The 24,744-nt window shown below is 39.3% G+C and overlaps 1 protein-coding gene across 4 annotated transcripts in view; it reads right to left on the minus strand.

Annotated features, from left to right (window-relative positions):
- The window catches only part of MICU2 (mitochondrial calcium uptake 2), a 257,427-nt gene that overhangs the window by 12,852 nt on the left and 219,831 nt on the right, over window positions 1–24,744 (minus strand). For all 4 annotated transcript variants that reach the window (XM_077809361.1, XM_077809369.1, XM_077809352.1 and 1 more), the window contains 2 exons: window positions 14,892–14,957; window positions 5,725–5,822 (listed from right to left, as the gene is read on the minus strand). In XM_077809361.1, coding sequence (XP_077665487.1) covers window positions 5,725–5,822; window positions 14,892–14,957 — 164 coding nt within the window. The remainder of the gene's footprint in view (window positions 1–5,724; window positions 5,823–14,891; window positions 14,958–24,744) is intronic.

Genomic DNA, 24,744 nt, shown 5'->3' on the forward strand with positions numbered 1-24,744 from the left:
TCGGGCATGTGCTCCCTTCCTTCTCGCAGTGGCAGCATCCCTCCTGATGCACGGAGCTGGAGATGTGGTTGTGACCTGGGCATACAAATTTACTTTAATTGTAAGCTGAATTGGTAAAAAGAGAGTAAAGGTCTATGAATTGTTACAATAATTTGTTATATAAAACTGTATCTCAAGGGCTCTCTCCCCTCCACCTCCCTTTGGGGACAGAGCATTCTTCCTGCTGCGGGGCCAACCATCCCCCCTACCCCCCACTGAGATGGGATGGATTATCTATTTAGATGTAAGGAATTCAGTAAGTATTGCATTTCAAGCTAGTAGGTTTGTTCTTGGCATGCTGGAGTGGGAAGATTTCATGCAGTACCAAACATTTCTCAGAGCAGCAGCTGAACAATGCAATTTAAAATTCAGATGTGATCTTTCCCCATATTTTGAGATACCAGCATATGACTCATCACATCAGGGGATTTTTATTACCAGATGTGAGAGTTAAAAATCCTAATGAGTTTCTTTTTATTTTTTAGTAACACTTTTTGAGAAGTATCTAGCTAGGAAGGAAATCTTGGTAGCTTGATCACATTTATATGACTAAAACACTTGATTGTGGGTGTTTTTCTGTGTACCTGCTAGTATCTGGTTGCATTTGTTCAAAATAATGATTCACAACTAAAGAGAGTTCAGTTTCCCTAAACAGTGCTTAGTTTTGAGAAAACATTAGGAAGGGACAAAATAAAGTTTAGGTGAGAAATCCTAGCTCTACTAAAATCAATGGGAGCTTTGCCATTGACTTCAGTAGGGCCAGGATTTCATCATAGAAATAGAGGGCAAAATTCTGACCTCAGATACTCAGTGTAAATCCAGATTAATCCACTGCAGTCAAGGAAATTTCTGTTACAGTGGTGTAAAAGTAATCAGAATCAAGGCCAGAGTTTAAAAAAATGTATAAGAGAAATCAATAATTTACAAGAGGGAAGGAGGCAGGGAGAAGGCAGGGAGAAGACAGTACTTTATTTCACCTAGCCTGTTATCCATAGTCTTCAAAATGCACATGTTTAAGAACAGCCGCCAAATTTGTTATTAATTATTTGTGATATGGTAGCATCCAGAATCCCCAGTCAAGATTGGGGCTGATTTTGCAAGGTACTCGTCACCCACATAGAAAGATACAGTGCCTAAAAATCATTGGTAACTCACTTTTAAATGGAAGTGAAAGTAAAGTGTAACTAGGGGAACCTCACAGTTTCAGAGATTCACCCACCAACCTGGGATTTTGAAATACAATGCTAGCTTTGTACTTTCCTTATGGTAAACAAAGTAGCAAAATGAAACACAAAGGAAAAATTAGGGAAAGTTTTCCTTCTTATAATTTTGTTTCTGTACTTCAGAATGTTTGTACAGCACCCTGACATTATAAGGCAGCACCGTCTAGCAGTTACAAGACTCCTGAAGTCTCATCTCCTGAAAAAGGACCAAAGGATACAAAGGCTGCTGCCCACTTCACTTAGCAACAAAGGTTGCCATGGACACATCACCTTGGTGTTCCACTCTGCACTGACTCCCCATAGAACACTGAGTCCAGTTCAGGAATTGCTAACATTCAAAGACCTCTATGCTTTATGGCAGCGTTTCCCAAACTTGTATGTCCCTCAGCCCATGCCACTTCCCGCAGTCCCCATTGGCTGGGCACAGCGAACTGCGGCCAGTAGGAGCTGCGATCGGCCAAACCTGTGGACGCGGCAGGTAAACAAACCAGTCAGGCCCGCCAGGGGCTTTCCCTGAACAAGTGGCATCCTAAGGTTGGGAAACACTGCTTTATGGGACTGGCCTGAGCTACCAGCGAGATCACCTCTCCCTTTGCAACCTTGACCATCCACAATAGCTGAGTTCTACCAGACTCATGAAACTATCAATGGGTAAAGGGAGTCTCATGAGGGCTGGACACAGAATTTTCACTTTTTCACAGGAGCTGGAGCTGCACGATTGAACTCACTCCTACTACAGGTAAGAATGATTATGGAACTCACCAGTTTCAGAGTTAAATTCAAAACTCACTTCTTTGACTAAGCTTTTCCACAACAAGTTCTCAGTACAACCACAGCCACTCACTCACACTTACAAACAACTCCCTAGAAAAAATCAAGCCATTCTTCCTACTGGTTGAGAAGGAAGGAAGAGAGGAAGAGAGATACACTGTTATAGTTTTCTCTATTATTAAATACTTGGGAGGTGCTCTGGTTCTACCATGATGAGGCCACATAAGCACCTAGCTAGACAGGGTCAGACCTGAGTTCTATTCCCATTTCTGTCACTAAGTCACTGTCACACCCTGGACAATATTATGTAGCCTTCCTGTGTTTTGGTTTCCTTACTTGTAAAAGAAGGATAATACCTGTACCTATAAAAAGGACTTTGAAATCCTCAGAGGAATATTCTGAACAGGTGTAAACTACCCTCATGATATAAGTACTACAATTAGCCTTTTTTGCAACTGCATCACATTGTAGAGTCATATTCAATTTGGGATCTACTATAACACCCAGATCCTTTTCTGCAGTACAGCTGGTACTACCCAGCCAGTTATGCCCCATTTTGTAGTTGTGCAATTAATTTTTCTTTTCTAAGAGTAGAACTTTACACTTATCTTTACTGAATTTTATCTTGTTGATTTCTGACCAATTCTCCAATTTGTTAAGGTCATTTTGAATTCCAATCCTGGCCTCCAAAGTGCTACAGTCCCTCCCAGATTGATGTGATCCACACATTTTATAAGCATGCTCTCCACTCCTTTATCCAAGTCATTTAATGAAAATACTGAATGGTACTGGATCCAGGCCCCTGCCTGTAAACAGGGTGAAATTTCATGAAGAAAGTACAGCAGAAACCTGTTTACTGAGCTTCCATTATCCAGCTCTCTGTATTAATCGAACTGGGCAGCAGGGCTCGGGCTGACGGCCTGAGCCCTGCCACTCCTGGCGTGGACAGTCTGAGCCCCGCCCATTCTTCAGATTAGCTGATTTTTTGATTATCTGATCTGGCCATGGTCCCATGTTAGATCAGATACACAGGGTTCCACCATATTCCCGCTTTTATTTTTGAGAAATCTAAAGCACACGGATTATTTTATATATAACTGGTGTGACAGGTTTTAATGTGTCTTAATAAAATCTAATCATTCCTACTTTTTCTAGTGCTGCACTGATAGGTGAAAAGACTTTCTAGCAACAACTTGGAAAATGATAAAAGCATTTACCATCATTATTTTTTCCTTTTGACAATGATCTATGTCTGTATAGCTCATCAGTCATGTCTTGTAAAAACAGCATGGCACTTTGATCAAACAGCCAACAATAGCTTCCCGTGTGAGGTAAAATGTTGTGAGAGGCCATCAGATAGAAATCACATTTTCCTTGAACAATAGAAACCCAGAAATGATGTGCTTGATTTACTTGCAAATAAAATCATGTGAAAAGTGATATCTCCACACAGGTTAAAAAGACACTGATCCTTTTATTCACCGTTCTATGTGTTAAACAAACTTCACTGTCATGTCGCAACTTAAATGGAGTGTATATGCAGTGATAAAGAGGCACATTCCACCTCTATGAAAAATAACTGCCACTGTTGAAAAATTACCTGCATTAAACCTTACACTTATCCCACAAAGCTTAAGAGCAAGATGTGGGAGTCTGATTTTGATTACAGGCCTCTATTTGTGTGGTAGGCAAAGGTCTTTAACCTACATTTTCTGAATGTACTAGGTACATAGTTTTATCAATGTCATTCCTCATTGGGTCAATGCAGGATTTTATCTAAAACATGAGGCATTCCAGTTTACACTATATATGCAAACACAACCTTTTACTGGTGTTCTCTGTCCTTTGTTTCGTTAAGAGGGCCTACTGTATTTATAAAGAAGGAGCTGCAGACATGTTACACTTATTTTACTCATTTAGCGTTCTATTGAGTCAAGAGCTTCAAAAGAGAGAAGTTTGTTTATTTATTTGAAGACTGGTATGTGTCTGAGTCAGTGAAGTAGAAACACTTTATAGTGTTAGGAGAAATGCCATTCTCCCCTTTTTTGTTCTGGCTTTTCCTAAACCTCAACTGACTGCAACATCTGTTACTAAGTTCAGGGCTGACTGACTCCATTGCAGCTCGACATAAATCAGACTATCCATTTTATGCTGCTACTTTTTTTATAAGATTATGAACTACCAATTACCTATGAAGGAAATGGAACATTAGTGAAAAGAATCTTGTTCCCTTTAGGTGTGAAAGCACATAAGTTGTTGTGATGTAAAAACTTGGTGCTCAACAGTATACATACAAATGTGGTTTCAGCAATTAGTATCAAGTCAGGACATTTATGTTGCACAGTAATAGAGGGTTTTAACTGGTTGTTTCTTTAAAACTCAGACGTGCTGGGGGTTGCTGTTACACACAAGAAGCTATATTGATGTTTTAAACTCTGATTATTTCTTCCAGTCACACATGCTGCTGTGTTGTCCTGTTGAGACAGGACAAGGCAAGAGATTCTGCATTAAGATCTACTTGAGCATCTTTCTGACATCATAACATGACTATGATGTTTCAGCCCATATTGGGTATCTGTAGTGGTCACAGGTGAAGTTACAAAATTGAAAGATGAGTCCATTACATTGTTGGCATTAACATATCAAATTATGGAGGCTCTTCACTTGACAGCCCAGGTGAGGAGTCTCCCCATTCCCCATACAAAGAAAGGACTGTTTTGGCCTTGTAACACTTGCTATGACCAGTATGTCAGTCATCACAGATTAGGGGGTGCACACACATACATACATACACAATTAGTAACAATGGCACATCATAGCAATAAGTAATGGAGTCTCTAGTTAAATAATTACAATCCTTATTTTGTGCTAGTGCTTTATAAACAGAATGATTGATCTATATTATTCTTACAGCTTTTTTCATTAATTTCTGGCTTTCAGTATAAGAATGGTAAAGAGATTCTTTGGGACATAAGAGAATAAAATATTTTGCACATTGAAAGAAATGAAGCCACACATTTCAGAGAGTAATGCTTCACAATATTCCATTGCTGTTTCAAATGGATATGGTGTTCTTTGCTTCCTGTCCTAAAATTGTATACTGTGGTGAGTCACTGTTAGGCAGCTGCATGGTTTCACTGCAAGAACATTTCAATTGGTGACATGATTCCTGTATCTGTAAAGTTTGTAAAGCTCCTTCTAATTCTTTGGGACAAAACATACTATTTAAATGTACTATTTAAATTATTCTGGAGAGTAGGAAGAGCTACTGTGGCAGTGGAAGGCAAAATTTCTCAGGGCTTGTCTACAAAGTGCTAGCAAAGTGCACTGGAGGGGAGTGATTTGGAAAGTACTGGATCATGTTATGCTCTAATTGTCTGTGTAGATCCTGCTGGTGTGCTCTAAAAAGTACCTAGTTTGTGTTAATATAGCCCTTGAAACAGAATGTGAACTAGGTACCTTTTAGAGCGTGCCTACAAGGTTTACACAGGGCAATTAGAGTGCAGCTTCTTAGTGTGCTTTACAAATCATGCTTTGCTGCGCTGCATAGAAAAGCCCTCATTTTTCTTCAGATTGATGTGCATTGGCTGATATGAGTTTTACCAAAAAGGAACAAACTCATCATTACTCAAACTTGGAACTTATAAGAATGACTACTAGCAATGAATGACAACTAGTATTTGTACACTACCTGTAAAACTCAGAATAGCAAAGCTTCTCCTTTCCTGCTCTTCCAAAGAAGTGGACCAACAATGTTGTATTAACAGCAGAGTCTTCCAATTCTGGTTCCTACAAACAAAAAATAAACTTCTATAATTAATTACTAACAATTCAACACAAAATTGGTAATGCATATTTGAAGGAGAGTTTCCCAGATGTCACCTGTAATTTAGTTATTTTTCTTGCAGACAGTATGTAAAGAATTCCAAAGCAAAGCTGAATGGTTCTCTGCCAAGCTGAACTCTGACCTCGGTGTTCAATGTTCTGCTCCTGATATCAAGTATAGTAGCTAAACACTGATCAACCAGCAAACACAATTTTCCTCTTCATTGGTAAAAAGATCATCAAAGAAATAATTTGGAGATAATTATGGTTTACCCAAGAAACAGATTCATCTCCATCTGATTTTATTCCCTATTACTGACAATACAGTAATTTGCAAAATTTTTAAATCTAAATACTGTAATGCTTTTCAGACTCAAAATCTTATCATCTTCCTGTTACAAGTTTCTTTCCCCTATTCACAACCATATGTTGCTTAGAACATGCAGCATCTACCTGAACTTGGCAAAGTAACCTGGCAATATTTACTCAAAATAAAATTATGGTCCACAGTATGTCAAAGAGACATATTGTGATTCAAGTGCAAATTTCCCATTAAAAGAACCATTTGGGATAGGAAATAACAGCTGTCTTTGAAAAAAAAAAGATTGTTTTCCAGTTTTATACATGTTTTGAATTAAACTCTGTAATTTTCATGAAACCAGATAGCATGTTAATATTCACTTTAATGTTTTAGCACAACATACTTTTCTATATCATTTGACAAAATTGCTGGTTAGCTACTCAGCAACCTTCATTTTTAGGTTAATATTATTGTCTTTCAAATCAATTTCACATTCAGATAAAAACAATTTTCAGCTAATTCATCTGGACTGGTTTGGGAACCTTCAGCTCCAGCAAGATGCTAGATTTGTAACAAACTCATAAATTAGTCTGAAACACACACATAAAAAAAGTAGAAAACAAACATTTACATTTATGCATTCAATCATCATGTATGTTTTTATATTGTTATAAGGCTGTTTGTTAATCTCAAATTTCTCAAACTAACATCTTATTCTTTTACTGTATAATTTTTTTTCTTCTTCTGAAAAAAAAATAGCTCTATAGAAAACAAAGAACACACTTCAGCTCAACTACCGCATCTTCATAAAGCCTAAAACCACACAATGTGCTGGATTTCTATGTTTTATTCCTCTTTCACCACTAGCATATTGGCTTTTCTTTGAACACAACAAAACACTAAGCAACATGAAGAGAGATTTTTTTGGAAGTCCACAGGGATTTCAACAGAACTATTCTTATGACATCTAAATAGCCTCTGTGTCTTTTATCCTGCTGAAGAGGTAAGATGAAAGACAAGAGTCTATTCATGAGATTTAATACTAATGGTTATTTAGCTTTCAGCATCATCAATAACAAGTCCCATTAGTCCACTGTGTGTTTCATGCTTACTGCATATGTGACACAAAGTATTTTACAGTTAAAGAGGTAACATTCCTTGTTTCTATTCTAAGCCACATTTCATAAAATGCCAGTAATATGAGCTAAGTATGAGCTAACTTAAAAACAATCTTTTCAGGACTCATGCAATTGCACTGAATTTTATCATTTGACTGCAGGTAGACAATTTAAGTAGTCCCAAGGTCTGTGCTTCAGAAGTTTAAATGCTTAGGCTTCATGTATGATGACTGATGTATAAAACAGTCATATATGCTTATTTGAAAGTCAAAAGCAAAACTTTTTGTTGTCATGTCAGCATCCATGGCTTTTCAAGAAGAAACAAAGGAGGATCAGCCCAGAGTGTCTATTTCTAATTAGTTTTGTACTTTCAATTTACATATTAAAGATGGATTTAAAAAGTACATAATAGATTTCCTGAAATCATTTATTTTTAAAATTTAACTTAAAACTAAGTAACAACATAATGCTTTCAATAGTCCACATTTATCTATATGCCTGTGAAGTCAAAATCTCTTGTGTTGCTCTGAAAACTACGGCTGAAAAGCAAGTGTTTATAATAACCTTTTAAAGACTAAATCTACAACAGAAAAGGCACCTTGTTCCTCTACTCAGATTTCTCCTTATAAGCTAGAAGACGACATATAAACAATACCTATCTCATCTTATCTAAGATGACAAAGCCTATCCCTGGATTTATAATAAATATGCACCTACTTGTTTGCTACCCTCTTTATCAGTTGAAATTCCAAGCTGTAATTGGCACATGTCCAAGCACTTGCTAGTGAGAGTTAAGTGTGTTTAAAAACTACAAAATAGTACTTTTCTTGAAAGCAGAATGTGTGATAGGAAACCTGAAAGACAACAGCTTAAGGGTAAAGTTTCAAAAAACTTCTTTTGCCAAGGTTAATGCTATTAAATTAAGGTACATTGTTAGTACCTAATTCTTTTTGGTCCACAAAATCATTAGCTGCCTTTCCTGCTAATCTCCACATAGTGTATAAACTAATACCCCCATGACAATTCTTTGTTAAAAGGTATGAGAAATGTATTAATATTTCCAACCCCTCACTCTTCTAGGTCAGGTGGAAACATAATTTAGATTTTGAAACTTTCTCCCTCAGCTTTGGGAATGAATGGTGACCTAATATAGTATCCAAACACAGCACTGAATAATAATCTTTAGAAACAGACTCCCCCAAGAATTAAATTTAGCTACAGTGCTGATCTGCACCAAGTAAGGTATATGTGTTTTTCCAATCTATTGAAATTAAGGTAGTGTTAATGGAAATATACAGTACAAAAACACAGTATGTACTACAAACGTAAGAGCCTATATTTCTACTGCAATTTTAATATATGGAAATAAAAGGATTAAGTTACTTTAAAGTAACTTAAGCTCCTAAATCACATAGATTCTTTTGAAAATTTTACTCCAAATCGTGAAACTAGTCCTTTTCTATCAAGAACCATTTATGGCTCAGACAAAACAATTTTTTTCCTTATTAAATCATGGAATTTGTTTAAAAATTATATGAATGGAGGACCTGATGCTGCAAACACTCAAGAATGTGTGTAACTTTACTCATGGAAGCAGCCCCAATGAACTCAATGTTTGCAGGACTGGGGCCTTAAGTATCAGTCTATTGGCAAATATTAGCTAGAGTTGAAACAGGTATTAGGCAGTGGAAGCTGTTCAAAGAGGTGATATGAATTTTGGGGAGACAGTCTCTATTTTCAGAACAAAAATAAGTGAAGAAAAGAGAAAAAATGATTTTCATAAATTCATTTATAAGAGATAAAACTATTCTATTCTATATCATTGTATCTGAGCACCTTCCAATAGTGCATTAAGCTACATGACTAACATCTGTCACATATTGTTTGTTCTCTCATCCTCTCCCTATGGGGAGAAGTATATGCAGTGCTTTGTTTTGTTTTGGTAGTTTTTTTAAATATACATGTTGCTATGTATTTATATTAGAGAAGGCAGGGTCAAAGAAACGTGCCTTGCACATGGAGCAGAAAGTGGTGAGGTTCGTGATGGTCCCTGGTTCCTGTAGGAGATCATTCCACAGTCTTGGAACAGCCCCCAAGAAAGTTCTATCTCCCATGCAGATGAGCTTTACCCTTATTGTAGAGGGTTCCATTGTGCCAGAGGGTCACAGTTGTTGACCACAGTCTTCATCCTGGAGCTTTAGATGATCTTTTAGATATGGTGGACCCATGCAGCACCTTAAAGATAAGGACTGAGGACACTGAATTTGATTTGATATTCTATGGAAGGCAATGTACAAAGCAGACAAGTGTGATGTGCTCACAGTAGCCAATGTTGCTGAGAGGAAATGCTGGAGTGTTCTGTATTAATCGGTGTTTCCAAAGTGCTGAAGCCTTCATGCCCAGGCATATTGCAGTGCTGTAGTCCAGTTGAGAGGTGAAAAAAGCAAATCATCATCTCTCTTCAGAACAAAGGATGGAAAAAGAGTTTTACAAGTGAAGAAGTTATGAATAGAAAGAGTCCTTGACACATGATCAAAATGGACATCAGTGGAAAATGCATGTGGCCAGGTCTGAGAGTAAGTTGTTTATAGTTGCATCAAATTTCAGTTTAAAATCTCCTGTTTTTAAGAGATCAATAGTGGTGTCCCTAAGAACCAGTTAAATGTTTTATAAAAGACACAAGTGAGATACTTCATATGGAAACAAGCTCATTAAAGAATTCAGAACAATATGCCTAATTTGTCATTTGGAAACAACTGTCAAAGTAGATAATATGCTGTTTTATCTTGCCTAATATGAAACTTTACTTTATAAACAAATGCAAAATATTCTACACTATTAATCACTCCTTGCTAATGGTAATTAAAGTTCATTTTGTACCATTATACTTACTTTAGTCTTTTTGAAAAAATACACTTTATTAATTAAAAGTATTTAAATAGTTTAAGAAACTGGTTTGACTATGTTCCAGTCTTTGAAACAATGTGATCATTCTTTATGGTGGTTTTTTTTGGGTCAAAGTCCCCTTTATTATTAAATTGTACCTGTATTATTGGTGAAAATCAACACCTCCTCAATATGTCACAGTGGTTTTTCCATTTTGATACTGTTTAGGACAACGTACACTTCTGTAAGTTAGCTAGGAAATACACTAGCTAGGGAACAATTATAAGCAATACCACTCCCCATGCTGCAGTGCTGGAGATGATCACCAGCTGCAGTCACAAAACGAAACAAACAATATCCCCTCAACCAGGTTTTAACATTGTAAAATAAGGGGCAACATGGGGGTTTTACATCATCTTCATGAGCATCTGGCATTCTCCAGGATGTTGGAGACACGATACTGGATGAGAGGAACCACAGATCTCTAGTCTATGACATTTCTTATGTTGCAATAAAGTTTTGCCTAATGGCCTCAAAAGAAAGTGGTGCTCACTGAACTGATGAAAAGCCTTCTGAAATGGATAGGGAAAAAAAGCATTTCTCAATCTAAATACATGGTGAAACCCTATATATGTCAAACTAAAGGTATTTTAAATTTAAAATTTTAATTTTTCTCAAAACAAACTTTTTAATTTGAATTGGCATTTGGAGCAACCTACTGGCAGCAACCATCTCAACAGAGTGTGTGACTTCATATAAGACATGAGATGGCTGTGAACTCCTTGAGGCGGCAAGGAGTTTGTTCTGTTTGTACAGTGCCTAATACAATGGGGCTAGGACTCCTAAGGGCTATAGTAATACAAATAAATAACAGTAATACTGTCTGGGAGCTCTGCAGAACAGACAGTCAGTCACCAACAGGTTTTAATACTCATGTCACAATTACAGCTGTCTCTATGGTGAGTCCCGTATGGGGAGGGGAAGGAAAGCCAGGTGGGATAGGCAGTTAGTGCTGGTGGCAGTGAGGCTAGATGGACGGAAGAGACAGCATGTGTGGATGTGGCCCACCTGCCAAATAGATTTGGCAGGTGGGCCACATCCACACATGCTGTCTCTTCCGTCCATCTAGCCTCACTGCCACCAGCACTAACTGCCTATCCCACCTGGCTTTCCTTCTACCCCGATATAACATGGGTTTGCATACAACGTGATAAAGCTCCGACATGCTGCTCTGAGCAGTGTGTTAGGGGTGCCGGGCTGGGGCCGAGGGGTTGGATAAGGGGCAGAGCGTCTTGGGGGTGACCAGGGGCTCCCCCCCCCGGGTCTGGGAGGCAGGAGCTGTGGGGGAGCACTTTTGGGGGCCCCACAGTGGCCCAGGGGATTAGCGGGGGGCTGGGAGCAGCCCGCTCCGCTTCCTTCGCCCCGGCCCCAGCCCCAGCCATGTCGCTTAGGGGATTGGGCTCGGGGGAAGGGATCCCCCACACATTTACCGGCAGTGGCGGAAGTGGAGCAGCCCGGCCCCAGACCGCTCCACTCCGCCAGCTCCCAGCCGTGGCGCTCCGCTTCCCGCCGCCAGTGAGTGCGGGACCTTTCCCCAACCCCCTCCCTACCCCCAGCGACATGGCTGGGGCCAGGGCAAGGAAAGTGGAGCAGGCTGGGGCCATGTCGCTCCGCTTCCCACCATAGGTGAGTACAGGGGGCGTCCTTTCCCCAACCTCCCTGCACTCACTGGCGGCGGGAAGCGGAGTGCTGCGGCTGGGAGGTGTCAGAGTGGAGTGGGCTGGGGCTGCGTTGCTCTACTTCCCGCCACTGCCGGTGACTGCCTGTCGGGGGCGGGGGCTGTGGATTAGGGTCGGGGCAGTCAGGGGACAGGAAGGTTGGTTGGGGTCCTGCGGGTGATTAGGGACAGGGGTCTGTGGAGTGGGCGGTCAGGGAACAAGGAATGGGGGGGCCAAAGCAAGTTCGATATAACATGGTCTCACCTATAAAGTGGTGAGATTTTTTGTCTCCTGAGGACAACGTTCTATCGTGGCAGAGGTGTACTTGCCCATGTATGTACTGGCTACACCATTTCCAAGATGTATCCAATCCTGGTAGCCAGGGCACTCCCCACAGCATCTGTCCTGGCATTAGTCTTGTATAGGCATAACTTTAGGATCTTTCTACTCCCCATCCTCAGAGTGGTTAAGGCTCTTAGAAGTTCTAACTGAGCATTTAACACAAGATAAAATCCTGGGATTGTTGGTCTTTGTAAGAAATAATAGCGTTGAGAAACTATGTACTTATTTTTCTCCACTGAAACTACTGTAGTAATCCTTTGGCTCTAAAGGGACACCATCAACTTTAAAAAAAATCATACTTCTGACAACTCATCTTTTATCTACTATATTTAAAAATAACACCAACAATTACCACAACATTAAGATATTAGCGAAAAATTTTTGTACTTTGTTTACTTTGACAGGACTTTGTGTAGAGTCAGTTTTGTTTTTTATTCTGTTAGTTATTGAGTTTCCAGGGTTAGTGTGGTTTTTTTTACACAGAAATAGGAAAGAAAAATAATTTTTTTTAAACAACAAGAAAATAGGACTATAAAACCACAAAAATTGGCAGAGGGATTTGTATGACCTGATGCTATTTTTAACTTGTATTTTTAAAACTGACTAGAATTCCCGATGAAAGTGAGCCTTTAAGAAATTACATTATATTTTGTAGGTAATATTACTTCATAGATTTTTCTAATGAGTGTACTTTGAGGAAACAATCTGGAGTACGGTTTAAAGCACAGTTAAGATATTTAGTGCTGGTCTACACTACTGCTTAAATTGATGTAACTTATGTCGCTCACGGGTGTGAAAAAGACACACCCCTGAATGATGTAAGTTACATTGACCTAAGCATTGTCCACACCAGCGCTATGTTGGTGGGAGACTCTATCCCACCAACATAGCTTTCACCTCTCGTGGACGTGGAACAATTATGCTGACGAGAGAGTGCTCTCCTGTCGTATAGCGTGTCTTCACCAGATGTGCAGCGGTGGCACAGTTGCATCAATGCAATGTAGCACTTGAGTGTTGACTTGCCCTTAGTCACAACTCTTAAATTAGTTCCTAGAGAGCTGAGGTGTTCACAGCTAAATGTGACCAATTGCATCATAAAGGTCCCTTGAAATCTTATGCTGTAACTGTGATGGGGCAAAGAAAAGAATTTTTGCTTCCACCTAGTACTGTATTGGCTAAACCTCAATCCACTATTTTTATGAACAGCGGACAGTCTGGTTAATCTGAGCTGTCTTCATTTGGTGGCTGATGAAATTTCCCAAAACAGATGGGAATTGTATGTTACTTTCGAGAAAATAAAGCAGATTTATCTGCTTCTATGGAAGCAGAGCAATATCTTGATGGGGCAAACACCAGGTCTTCATGCTTAATGAAATACTAGAGGTGTTAGGAATACTTGGTACCACAATCATGTCTTCCTGTTTGTTGAAGGCCAGTGAGGAAGAACTGGTTCTGTAGTTGGTAGAAACTATCAGTGTCTTGCAGATTGCTGGCTTTCATAAGGAAGCTCCTCTTTACCATCTTGCTGGACGATGACAATCTAGCCAGCTGTCACCTTAGTATCTAATCTTCCATTTTTGGCTAAATTGTAAAGAAGGTTGTGGTAGACAACTTTCAAATACAGAGATGCCTCAGATCTCCGTGACTCCTGTCAATCTGGGTGCAGGCCAGAGAAAGCACTGGTGGTGGTGGTGCATTCATCTCCTCCTGGCAATGCGTCCTTACTGACATTATTAGTTTTATCAGCTACCTTCAGTCATGGGGTGTTATGCTGAAGACTCCCAACTCTGTTTTTCAATCTCATACAATCTAGCCATTGGTATAGAATGCCTTATCTGTGTGTTTAGTAGAGATTATAGAGTGGATGACAGCTAGCTGGTTGAAGCTCAGTCTGGGAAAAAATTAGGTAATGTTGGTAGATTGAGGGAGGCAGCCAAAAGATATGAGGAGGATTATAACTGCTCCTTTAAGTGAGGATGTGTGGTAGCCATTTGTTAACAAAGTTATCAATCTGTGGGAGCCCCAAGTACTGTTGGAAGTTTATATCTAGGATTCTTTTTTAAGCTTCAACTGGTCCAGAGACTGCAACCATTTTCTTTGGATGTGGACCTGGCTAAAGTAATCCATGCCTTTCTCAACACAAGATTAGGGGCCACATTGTAAATCAATAGAAACTGAAGCTGATACAGAATGTAGCAGCTACTCCATAGTCTGCGCTGATTGCCTATTGGTTCTTGGGTGTGTTGATTTTAGCCTATAAAGCCCTATATGGCTCAAGACTTACCTATCTGATACACTACCTCTCTCCCCATATAACAATATATTATTCTTTCTATAAACACAGTTTTTCACAAATTATAAAAACGTTGCTTTTAAATACAAGCTTATGAACTCTAAATAATAGAGTGGCTACATAGTAGAAAAGTACATTACTTTAATATGTTTTATTAGGAAACTCAGAAGTAAAACTGAAAAACATTTATAATATTTCTCTTACCAAAATTAAATAGCAGAGGTGCCAGATCATGCACTTTCATTTAATTAGAAGTACCAGAGTTGACATGGATGAATTAATCTATAAACTCTAAAATCTATAAACACTAACTTACAGAGTTCAGTGTAAGTTCTATAGAAACTTGCTTAAGGAAAATGATTGACTGAAGCATACCTGTGATAACATTTCACGTCCAGAAGCTTTTCTCAAGTCATCTTGCTTCCCAAGGATTTTCTGAAGCTAAACATAACAGAAACAGAGAATATGTAAACATTTTGATTGGCTTAAGATTCTTATATTTGTATTTCAGGAATATTTTTTATTAACCTCACCTTTTAATTAAACTCATATTTTTCTATTGCTCTGTTTTCTGACCATCAAACTATTTTGTGTATTAAAACACCCTTTATATATTTAAAAGATATTTTGCCCAAATGTTTACCCTTCCCCCCTCTTTTTTACTGAGGTCCAATCCATCACAGTTCTCTTGCTTAATAAGTTCAAGCAAAACACTGTGTAATGAACTCTCCTTTTACTTGTCATTCTAGTCTTACTGACAGAGGTTCTCTTTCATTGGGAACTTTTTTTTTTTTTTTTTTTTACCATCCACCGCTGAATAATCTCAAGATTCAGGAATGTTACATCCAGGATCGTTTTAGAAGATAAGAATATGAAAGTGGAAAATATGGTTATGTTTCCCCACCTCCACTACTTTACCTATGCATATTTAAATGCTTTGGAATAGTTCTCAAATAGCGTAAAACCCTCCCTCTAGAAAACAAAAAATGTGTCTGTTTAAATAAGGTACCATATGGTTAACAAGACCAGCTAATTTCAAATCCAAAGCAATTTAACTAAATAGTCAGAGAAACTACTTTTTGTTTTTTAAATCAAAATGTGGCCTGGACTTTTTTAAAAAATAAAATATTCTTGAATGAGTCAATGGGTAGAATTTTCAAAAAGCACCTAAATTTCATTTTCAAAAGTCACATAAAGCCTGTCAGTCTCATTTTCAAAAGTTACTTGGGTAAAATTTTCAAACAGCACAAAATATTTAAAATAATTGTATCAGGAAAAATACAGCTATTAATCTGCAGTTTACTATAAATATGTATCATTCAGAAACACCCTCAGCAGCAAGCTTTCTTCATGGATATATTTTATAACTGTTCACAAACAGCTTGAGAAATCAACATACTCACAAAATCGAGTGAGTTAACATAGTACATAGCAAAGTTCACCTACCTTTCATTGACATTTGTACCAATCCTCAAATGGATAGCAAAAATAAAAGAACAAGGAACTTGTCATTACATTTGGGATACAGGCATAGACATAAACAGATCACTGTGGATTTCAAGTCACTTAAGGAAGATGTTTTTAAAACCAATATTTATACTGCCATCTTCTATTCTGTTTTCTCTCTCAAACATCTCTGAGCCATCTCTCATGCTGTCCCTTATTAATGGGAAAAGCTTCCTAACAAAATCCATAAAGCCACTACTTTGTTTTCAAATCCCTCCTTAGTTCATTTTTGCCATGATGCCTAAAAAGTAGTACTGGCTGACAGTATCTCTGCCGATGGTGAGCCAAGAACACTGTTTATTGCTCACACTGTTACCCTTCTTCTCCAACCCCTTTCATTCTGTTTGTCTAATCTACCCATTGTGTCTTGTCATAACCTAGATTCTGAGTTCTCTGAGACAGCGACTGGCTTTTTTACAGCATGCTTATACAATCTTCAGCACAATGAGGCCTTTATCCTTGGCTGATGTCCATATTTCTGGTTCTTGCAGTACCTTTGATGCCTATAGTAAAAATATTCTTTCTAGGAGCATGAAGTTCTTCTGGTAGTGAACCAAATTTTCATAGCAAATAGCAAATTCTGCTTTGGGCAAATTCATGATTGCTCACAAGTGGAAAAATTAAGCCAATGTGTTTGAAAACTCCCTTTTACTTTCTTATCTGAAGAATTTCTATCTTTTGTTTACATGAAAACACAAGAGACGAAGCAGCAAAACTTTTATTCTTCCACAAACCAAAGAAATATGATTTTTCATTGGTTTCAGTGCTTGTGAGAATTTTTTAAAAAATATACAATCCACTGACAGCACGCACTCACATGTCTAGGATTAAAGTGAAATTTTGAGAGAAAGCTATCTATAAGGTTTGTTGTTTTCTAAAACTGTACATAAATTACCGTGAAGTTCATTATTCACTTTCTAGAAAAAAAATTTATTGGTCTTCTCAGGAGTTTGAAGAGGTTTTTCCAGGACAAGGAGGGTGGGAGGAGGAGGTAATCTGCAGTGGAATAGAGAGAACTGTGCCCTTAAGCAAGAGATTCTCATCACATTGTAACATTTATCTGTGTTTAATATTTATATCTGTTCATCACAGTAATACACTAATGGCCATCATCCTTTAAATAAAACAAGTCAAAGAGGATGAAGCATATTATGCATAATTGATGCTTCTCTACCAAAGAAATATATTATTAAGAAGCAATCTTCTCAGAAGACAAGTTTTAGTAGAATAGACTTCTTCATTTTTGAAAATAAAAACAAATGAAACAATTTTTCATCTTCAGAATTATACACTGAAGTTAGTGCATGTGGAACTGTTAGTGCTGGAGACTGTACAAGTATTTATGCCACACCTCCAGGAGTGAGAGAGTGAGTAATTCATTGTCCATGTTCAGTTAATTTTTGGCTTTTAGTTTTTTTTGTGATGTGCACTTATTTGTTGCTCCACTTGGGGCAGCCCAGAACCATAAGCAACTGTGTTACTACTCTGCTTTAGCAAGATTAGACTGTGTGTCAGCTCTTTGCCACACCAGTCTGTCTGCTTCACCAGCAAATTCCTTGGGACTCTGCCAGCTTTAATTTTGCCATGCAGATAACAATCAGTGAACCCAAATTCCGAGTTCCCCAGAGGTGTCCCTCTGTAATGTCCAGTCCCTCTCATTGGATCCTCCCAGAAATCGTTAAGTTCATTGCCTCCAAAGAGACAGTACACATGCCAGCCTGTTAGGTTAACTGAGGACTCACTGTACTTCAATATAACAGCACTGAGATAGTCATAGTAAAACTAAGAATAAGTTTATTAATAAAGAACAGAGATTTAAGTGATACTAAGCAAGAGAAAAAGAGACAGGTATTAGTTAAAAAAACACAACACAACATGCTTTCTAGTGACTAAACCTAGCAAGTTACAATCTTTGCCTAAGCAGTTTTCTTACCTACATCAAGTTACTAGCATATCTAGCCCTCCAGGACAGAGGATCCAATATTCATGGAATCAGAGGGTGTTGTCCCCTTTGTTCCGTAAGCGATGGATAACTGAGGGGTCCTCTGTTCTCCCTTTTATAGTACAGAAGAACTTTGAAATGTATTCTTTACTTTTCAAACAAAAAGTTCCTCTCCCCTGTTGTGTAGATGCCAAAATGTCTTCCTCATGCTCTGGCCAATTTGCTTTTTCAATTGGCTTAATCATTTCATTTACTCTAGATGAAAATGTACTTCTATTTTCTCTGGCCTCACCTTGCTCAATTTACATTGGAGACACAGGCAAACAGGTTACTTGCTCTGTCTGCTCAGATTGCTTGAACATTTAGGAACATATTTCCAGCACACACACATAATTCTTTACATGCTAACCAAACACACATCAATATATACACAATCAATCAGTGGGTCAATAATTTTTATATAACTTACAAGACACTGTTTGGCTACATGTTCTGACAACAGCGTGTTGGGTGCTTCCTTTGCCAGTTTGCATAAATGGATTCAGGGTCACAACTTGTCAGCTAGGAACTATATTGAGACCAACAATTCACTTCACTCACTATCTTAATAAAGTCTAAATCATACAGAGATTGTAGGTGTGACCACATCTGTGCAGTGTAGGAAAAGAGAAATACTAAACAGTTATTACCCTAATTTGTTATTTTTTGAGTATCTGACTAAATCCAGTGTGTTTTTATTACTGGCAGACCAGGGACCAATGCCTCTAGTTTACCTTGTCTAACATTTTTCAATATAAGACCCTATCTTCAGTTTTTTAGAACTTTGCCAAAGTGTAAACATTCAGACTGAAATCTTCTGTTTGCGGTCTGCTTTAGGATGATTTTTTTGTGTGAAACTTTCATCTGAAACATAATGACAGGTTTCAGAGTAGCAGCCGTGTTAGTCTGTATCCGCAAAAAGAAAAGGAGTACTTGTGGCACCTTAGAGACTAACCAATTTATTTGAGCATGAGCTTTCGTGAGCTACAGCTCATTTCATCGGATGCATTCAGTGGAAAATACAATGGGGAGATTTTCCACTGAATGCATCCGATGAAGTGAGCTGTAGCTCACGAAAGCTTATGCTCAAATAAATTTGTTAGTCTCTCAGGTGCCACAAGTACTCCTTTTCTTTTCTCATCTGAAACAGTTCATCCATTGGAAGAATGTGTTTTTTTTTTTTGATGATGCTAAAAAATTCTTACAATCATTTCATTGAGAAGCTCTAGTGCCTCCATGATCTAGAGCAAGGACTTGAAATTTGGCAGGGGAAAGTCCTGGGATTAGAGAAGTGTATTTTGCTGTCCTCACAAAAATGCACTGAAATTTGGCTGAGTGATAAGCCTCTGAAAATCACAGTTTGCACATTAGTAGGGGTTTGTTAGAGGCAGACAGCTAAATTCTATGAACATTTTATTTGCACTAAGCATGCTCCAGCCCAGAGCTGCTGGGATGACCAGGACTTTCTCTGCAATTGCTCATTCTGGCAGTCAGAGGCTGCTGTGATGTTGGCCATGGAAGCTGAGAGCTAGGAGGCTGTCTCTCTTATGTGCTGAATAATCCCTTATGGCACATGGGGTGAAATGGAGAAAGAGAAAGCAGCCTAACTCAAATGTGTGAGAAGCGGAGGTCTGAGAAGTGGAGAGGGAAGAGGGGCAGGTTGGGGGAAGGAGGACAAATTAAGCTGAAGCAGGGCGGGGGGACAGGAGCAGATGGGGGGTGGACAGAAGAAGGCACGGCTGGGTGGACAATGTAAGAAGGGTTTGTAGCCACAAGAAAACACTCTCCTCAAAAACGGGGAATTGAACCCATGATTCCTCTGCTATAAGGAAACAATTACAAATTTACAGGCAAAGTATGCATCTCATCATCATTTAGTGGCTGATCTACACACACAGAGGATGGCAGCCTACTACAGCTATCAGTTAGTTCAAGTGTAGAAATCTGTGCTGCAGATCTAAAGATTCCTACTGTGTGGATGACACATGAGATCAGTCTAGTTCCATGTGATGGGCTTTTTCCCAGTTTTATTTATTTTTTTAATATAGGAAATTACATACCCTGTACTAAGCCAAAAGAACATTAAGATTGAAAAGGCAAGCACTCAAAAGTTCAGTAATGCTAGAATTAATCAACTTTAATTCACTTATGCATTATGATACTATCTTTAATTACGTGATCACATGCTTTTTTTTTTCTCCAGAGGACCTTTCATTCAGAGTACTGGGTGGATGGGGCACATGGAATGAATCAGGGCTGGGTAATGAATGAGACTGTTGTCTGTGGGACCCTGCCACATTTGTTGTAGAAGTTGGAAGGTGTGTATCTACTAATACTAGGAGAGGTGGGTATAGCCCTGGCCAAAACTAAAGGCCCGACCCCTCAGCTAACGGAGCAGAACAACTGAGCCCAGGCTACTAGTGATTTCTGGGGACAATGAAACAGGAAACAGGATCAGCAGGTGAGGTCAAAGGATAATAATGAGGGATACAGAGGGAGACACTGAGTAGAGAACCCCAGACTCCACTGCTCCTCAAAGCCGTCTGAGGAGTCAGTGGACATTGCCCAGAGGAATTCTGCCCAGGGGTGTGATCAGATAAGGGAACAAAAATAGGCCCCACAGGCGCAGATCACCAACCCTCCATCTAGCTTCCTCCTCCTGGAGTAATGGATGGCAGTCTTGGCCAGTGCCAGGAGGAGGTTGGCAAAGATGTCCTGCGACTTTGTGAGGCCCTGGATGGGATGAGAGAGGATCGGGAGGTGCAGGGAAAACTGTAGTCAGAACCTCGGTAGGAGGGTATGTCAGGGCTGCAAACTGATGCACCCTAAGCAGATGAGCGCCAGGGTCTCCCTGTTGCCACAAAAGGGGCAGGTACACACTCATGCTCACAGCTCCATGAAGAAGCCAGCTGATATCCCCAGCAGGCCATGGGACCACCTTAGGTGGCAACAGGTCCCACGATTTGGTGTCAGAAGAAAAATCATGTGAAGCACAAGTGTGTACTGACGTTTTCTGGTTGCAGTACGGAGGCAGGCCAGCTGGACATTGTGTAGCCAACTCAGGTGGTATGGAAAACGTGTAGTGAGCGAGACAGGGGATTTCACAAAGAGGAAGGATTGTCGCTTGACTAAGGCAGTTGAGAATTGGATTCCACCTCTGCCTCTTGTCACAGAGAACATAAGAACGGCTATATTGGCCTTCACAACACCCTCTGGCAAGGAGTTCTAGAGGTTGACAGTACGCTGCGTGAAAAAATACTTTCTTGTGTTTGTTTTAAACCTGCTACCTATTAATTTCATTTGGTGGCCCCTTGTTCTTGTATTATGAGAAGGAGTAAATAACACTTCCTTATTTACTTTCTTATACCACTCATGATTTTATAGACCTCTATCATATGCCCCTTAGTTGCCTCTTTTCCAAGCTGAAAAGTCCCAGTCTTATTAATCTCTCCTCACACGGAAGCCGTTCTATATGCCTAATCATTTTTGTTGCCCTTTTCTGAACCTTTTCCAATTCCAATATATCCTTTTTGAGATGGGGCAACCACATCTGCACGCAGTATTCAAGGTGTGGGTGTGCCATGGATTTGTATAGAGGCAATATGATAGCTTCTTTCTTATTATCTATCCCTTTCTTGATGATTCACAACATTCTGTTCACTATTTTGACTGTCGCTGCACATTGAGTGGATGATTTCAGAGAACTGAAATGGGGTGGGGGAATAGCTCAGTGGTTTGAGCCTTGGCCTGCTAAACCCAGGGTTGTGAGTTCAATCCTTGAGGGGGCCATTTAGGGATTGGAGCAAAATTTGGTGATTGGTTCTGCTTTGAGCAGGGGGTTGGACTAGATGACCTCCTGAGGTCCCTTCCAACCCTGATATTCTATGATTCTATGAACTATGACGCCAAGATCGCTTTCTTGAGTGGTAACAGCTAATTTAGACCCCATCATTTTATATGTATAGTTGGGATTATGTTTTCCAATGTGCATTACTTTGCATTTATAACATTAAATTTCATCTGCCACTTTGTTGCCCAGTCACCCAGTTTTGTGAGATCCTTTTGTAGCTCCTCGCAGTCTGCCTGGGACTTAACTATTTTGAGTAGTTTTGTATCGTCTGCAAATTTTGCTACCTCACTGTTTACCCCTTTTTCCAGATCATTATAAATACGTTGAACAGTATTGATGCCAGTACAGATACCTGGGGGACACCCCTATTTACCTCTCTCCATTCTGAAAACTGACCATTTATTCCTACCCTTTGTTTCCTATCTTTTAACCAGTTACCAATCCATGAGAGAACCTTCCCTCTTATCCCATGACTGCTTTATTTTGCTTAAGAGCCTTTGGTGAGGGACCTTGTCAAAGGCTTTCTGAAAATCTAAATACACCATATCCACTGGATCTCCTTTGTCTGCATGCTTGTTGACCCCCTCAAAGAATTCTAGTAGGTTGGTGAGGCATGATTTCCCTTTACAAAAACCATGTTGACTCTTCCCCAACAAATTATGTTCATCTATGTGTTTGACAATTTTGTTCTTTACGATAGTTTCAACCAATTAGCCCGGTACTGAAGTGAAGCTTACTGGCCTGTAGTTGCCAGGGTCACCTCTGGAGCCCTTTTTAAAAATTGGCGTCACATTAGCTATCCTCCAGTCATTTGGTACAGAAGCTGATTTAAATCAGAGGTTACATATGACAGTTAGTAGTCCTGCAATTTCACATTTGAATTCCTTCAGAACTCTTGGGTGAATACCATCAGGTCCTGGAGACTTATTACTGTTTAGTTCATCAATTTGTTCCAAAACCTCCTCTAATGACACCTCAGTTTGGGACAGCTCCTCAGATCTGTCACCCAAAAAGAATGGCTCAGGTTTGGGAATCTCCCTCACATCCTCAACAGTGAAGACCGATACAAAGAATTCATTTAGTTTCTCCACTATGGCCTTATCGTCTTTGAGTGCCCCTTTAACATCTTGATTGTCCAGTGGCCCCACTGGCTGTTTAGCAGGCTTTGTGCTTCTGATGTATTTAAAAATTTTTTTGCTATTACTTTTGGAGTCTTTGGCTAGCTGTTCTTCAAATTCTTTTTTGGTCTTTCTAATTTTTACACTTCATTTGCCAGAGTTTATGCTCTTTTCTATTTTCCTCATTAGGATTTATCTTCCACTTTTTAAAGGATGCCTTTTTGCCTCTCACTGTTTCATTTATTTTGTTGTTTTGGTTCTTTAACTACGATTTTTAATTTGGGGTATACATTTAAGTTGAGCCTCTATTATGGTGTCTTTAAAAAGTTTCCACGCAGCCTGCAGGGATTTTACTTTTGGTACTGTTCCATTGTGATGCTGGGTAAGTCACAAATCTCAATTTTCACTGGTAGCCACTGTGCCCTGGATTTTCTGTGTTTTCCAAATTGAGATACCTGGGGCCAGATTTACAGAAATGCTGAGAACTCATAAATGCAACTGACGCCAAAAGAAGCTTGCCTTGAACATATGAAATGCATAAAAATGCTAAATACTCTGAAAAATCAGGCCTTGGGCATCTGAACTTGGGCACGCCAAATCAGTGTAGAGTTTTGGCCTTGCTCTCTCTATGTCTCAGTCCCCATCAGTAAAATGGGGACAAAACCTCCCTACCCAACAGGAGTACTGTGAAGATCAATTCATCAGTGTTTGGGAAGCACTCAAGTACTCTAGTCATGAGCATCACAGAAATGCCCATGAGGAAGATAATAATTCTATACTGGGAGCCGGGCTTGGGTGGCATGAAGTTCACTTACTCTCAGAAAAAGTAGTTGTGTCCTTAGCATGCATATAAAGCACTGAGAAATCTGTGGACGAATTCTTTTACTTGTTGGGTGGAAACAGGTATAAGATGGGTAGTGGCAGTGCAGGCTTGCCTAGCTATGTGCTTTTAGCACTAATCTGGAAGGAACATATAGAAATGTTCATTTGATTCTCTCCTTGCCCTTTCTGCCATGAATAAAGGTGTTACCCATTTCAACCCTCAGGTGATGGGTGTAGCGTAAGATATCGAACAGAATCCATGCCTTTCTGTCAGAGGGGAAAAAAGCATCTGCAATTCCTGTGGCCCAAAAGCTCTAGTGTTGCTGGTTCTGGCAAAATTGGATTGACTGAATGAGGCGAGAATGCACATTGGCATTTAGGCTTTGCCTGGCCTTAAGGAAGACCGGACTTTGAGCTGTTACTGTAACATGACTGGTGCCTGAGCCCTGTGGAGTGGTGACCTCCTTTTGTTGCCCTCCCCAGTTTCCTGAATGATTTGCATGGCACAATATGTACCTGGCTACACTCCTGATATTGTTATACATATTATAATTAATTATACAGCATCCAAAGCATGGTAGGCACTTTACAGACAATTAAGGAGACAAGGTCCCTGCCATAAGGAATTTACAATCCGAACACACAACTAGAAGACAGTGGATGAGAAATGGGATGTGACAAAGCAAGCAATGGAACAAACATTGATGTTTGCTTCATCTTCCTCTTTCTACCCCTTTCTTTTTTGCTTTCACTAAATTTTGTTCTAGTTAGTTATTGCCTTTCTATTACCTCTCCATTTTCTTGTCTCCCACACAAAGTTTTCCAATGTCGTCATCATCATCCATTGTGTTGAGAACTAGACAAAAATAACTAATTTTGATCATTCTGAAATCCTCATCTGATTATCTTTACTGTGTTGAAACAGCCCTGTACTTTCCCCTTATTTTTTTC

The sequence above is a fragment of the Eretmochelys imbricata genome, chromosome 1 (genome assembly GCF_965152235.1).
Source record: "Eretmochelys imbricata isolate rEreImb1 chromosome 1, rEreImb1.hap1, whole genome shotgun sequence".
In the NCBI taxonomy this organism is placed as follows: domain Eukaryota; kingdom Metazoa; phylum Chordata; order Testudines; family Cheloniidae; genus Eretmochelys; species Eretmochelys imbricata.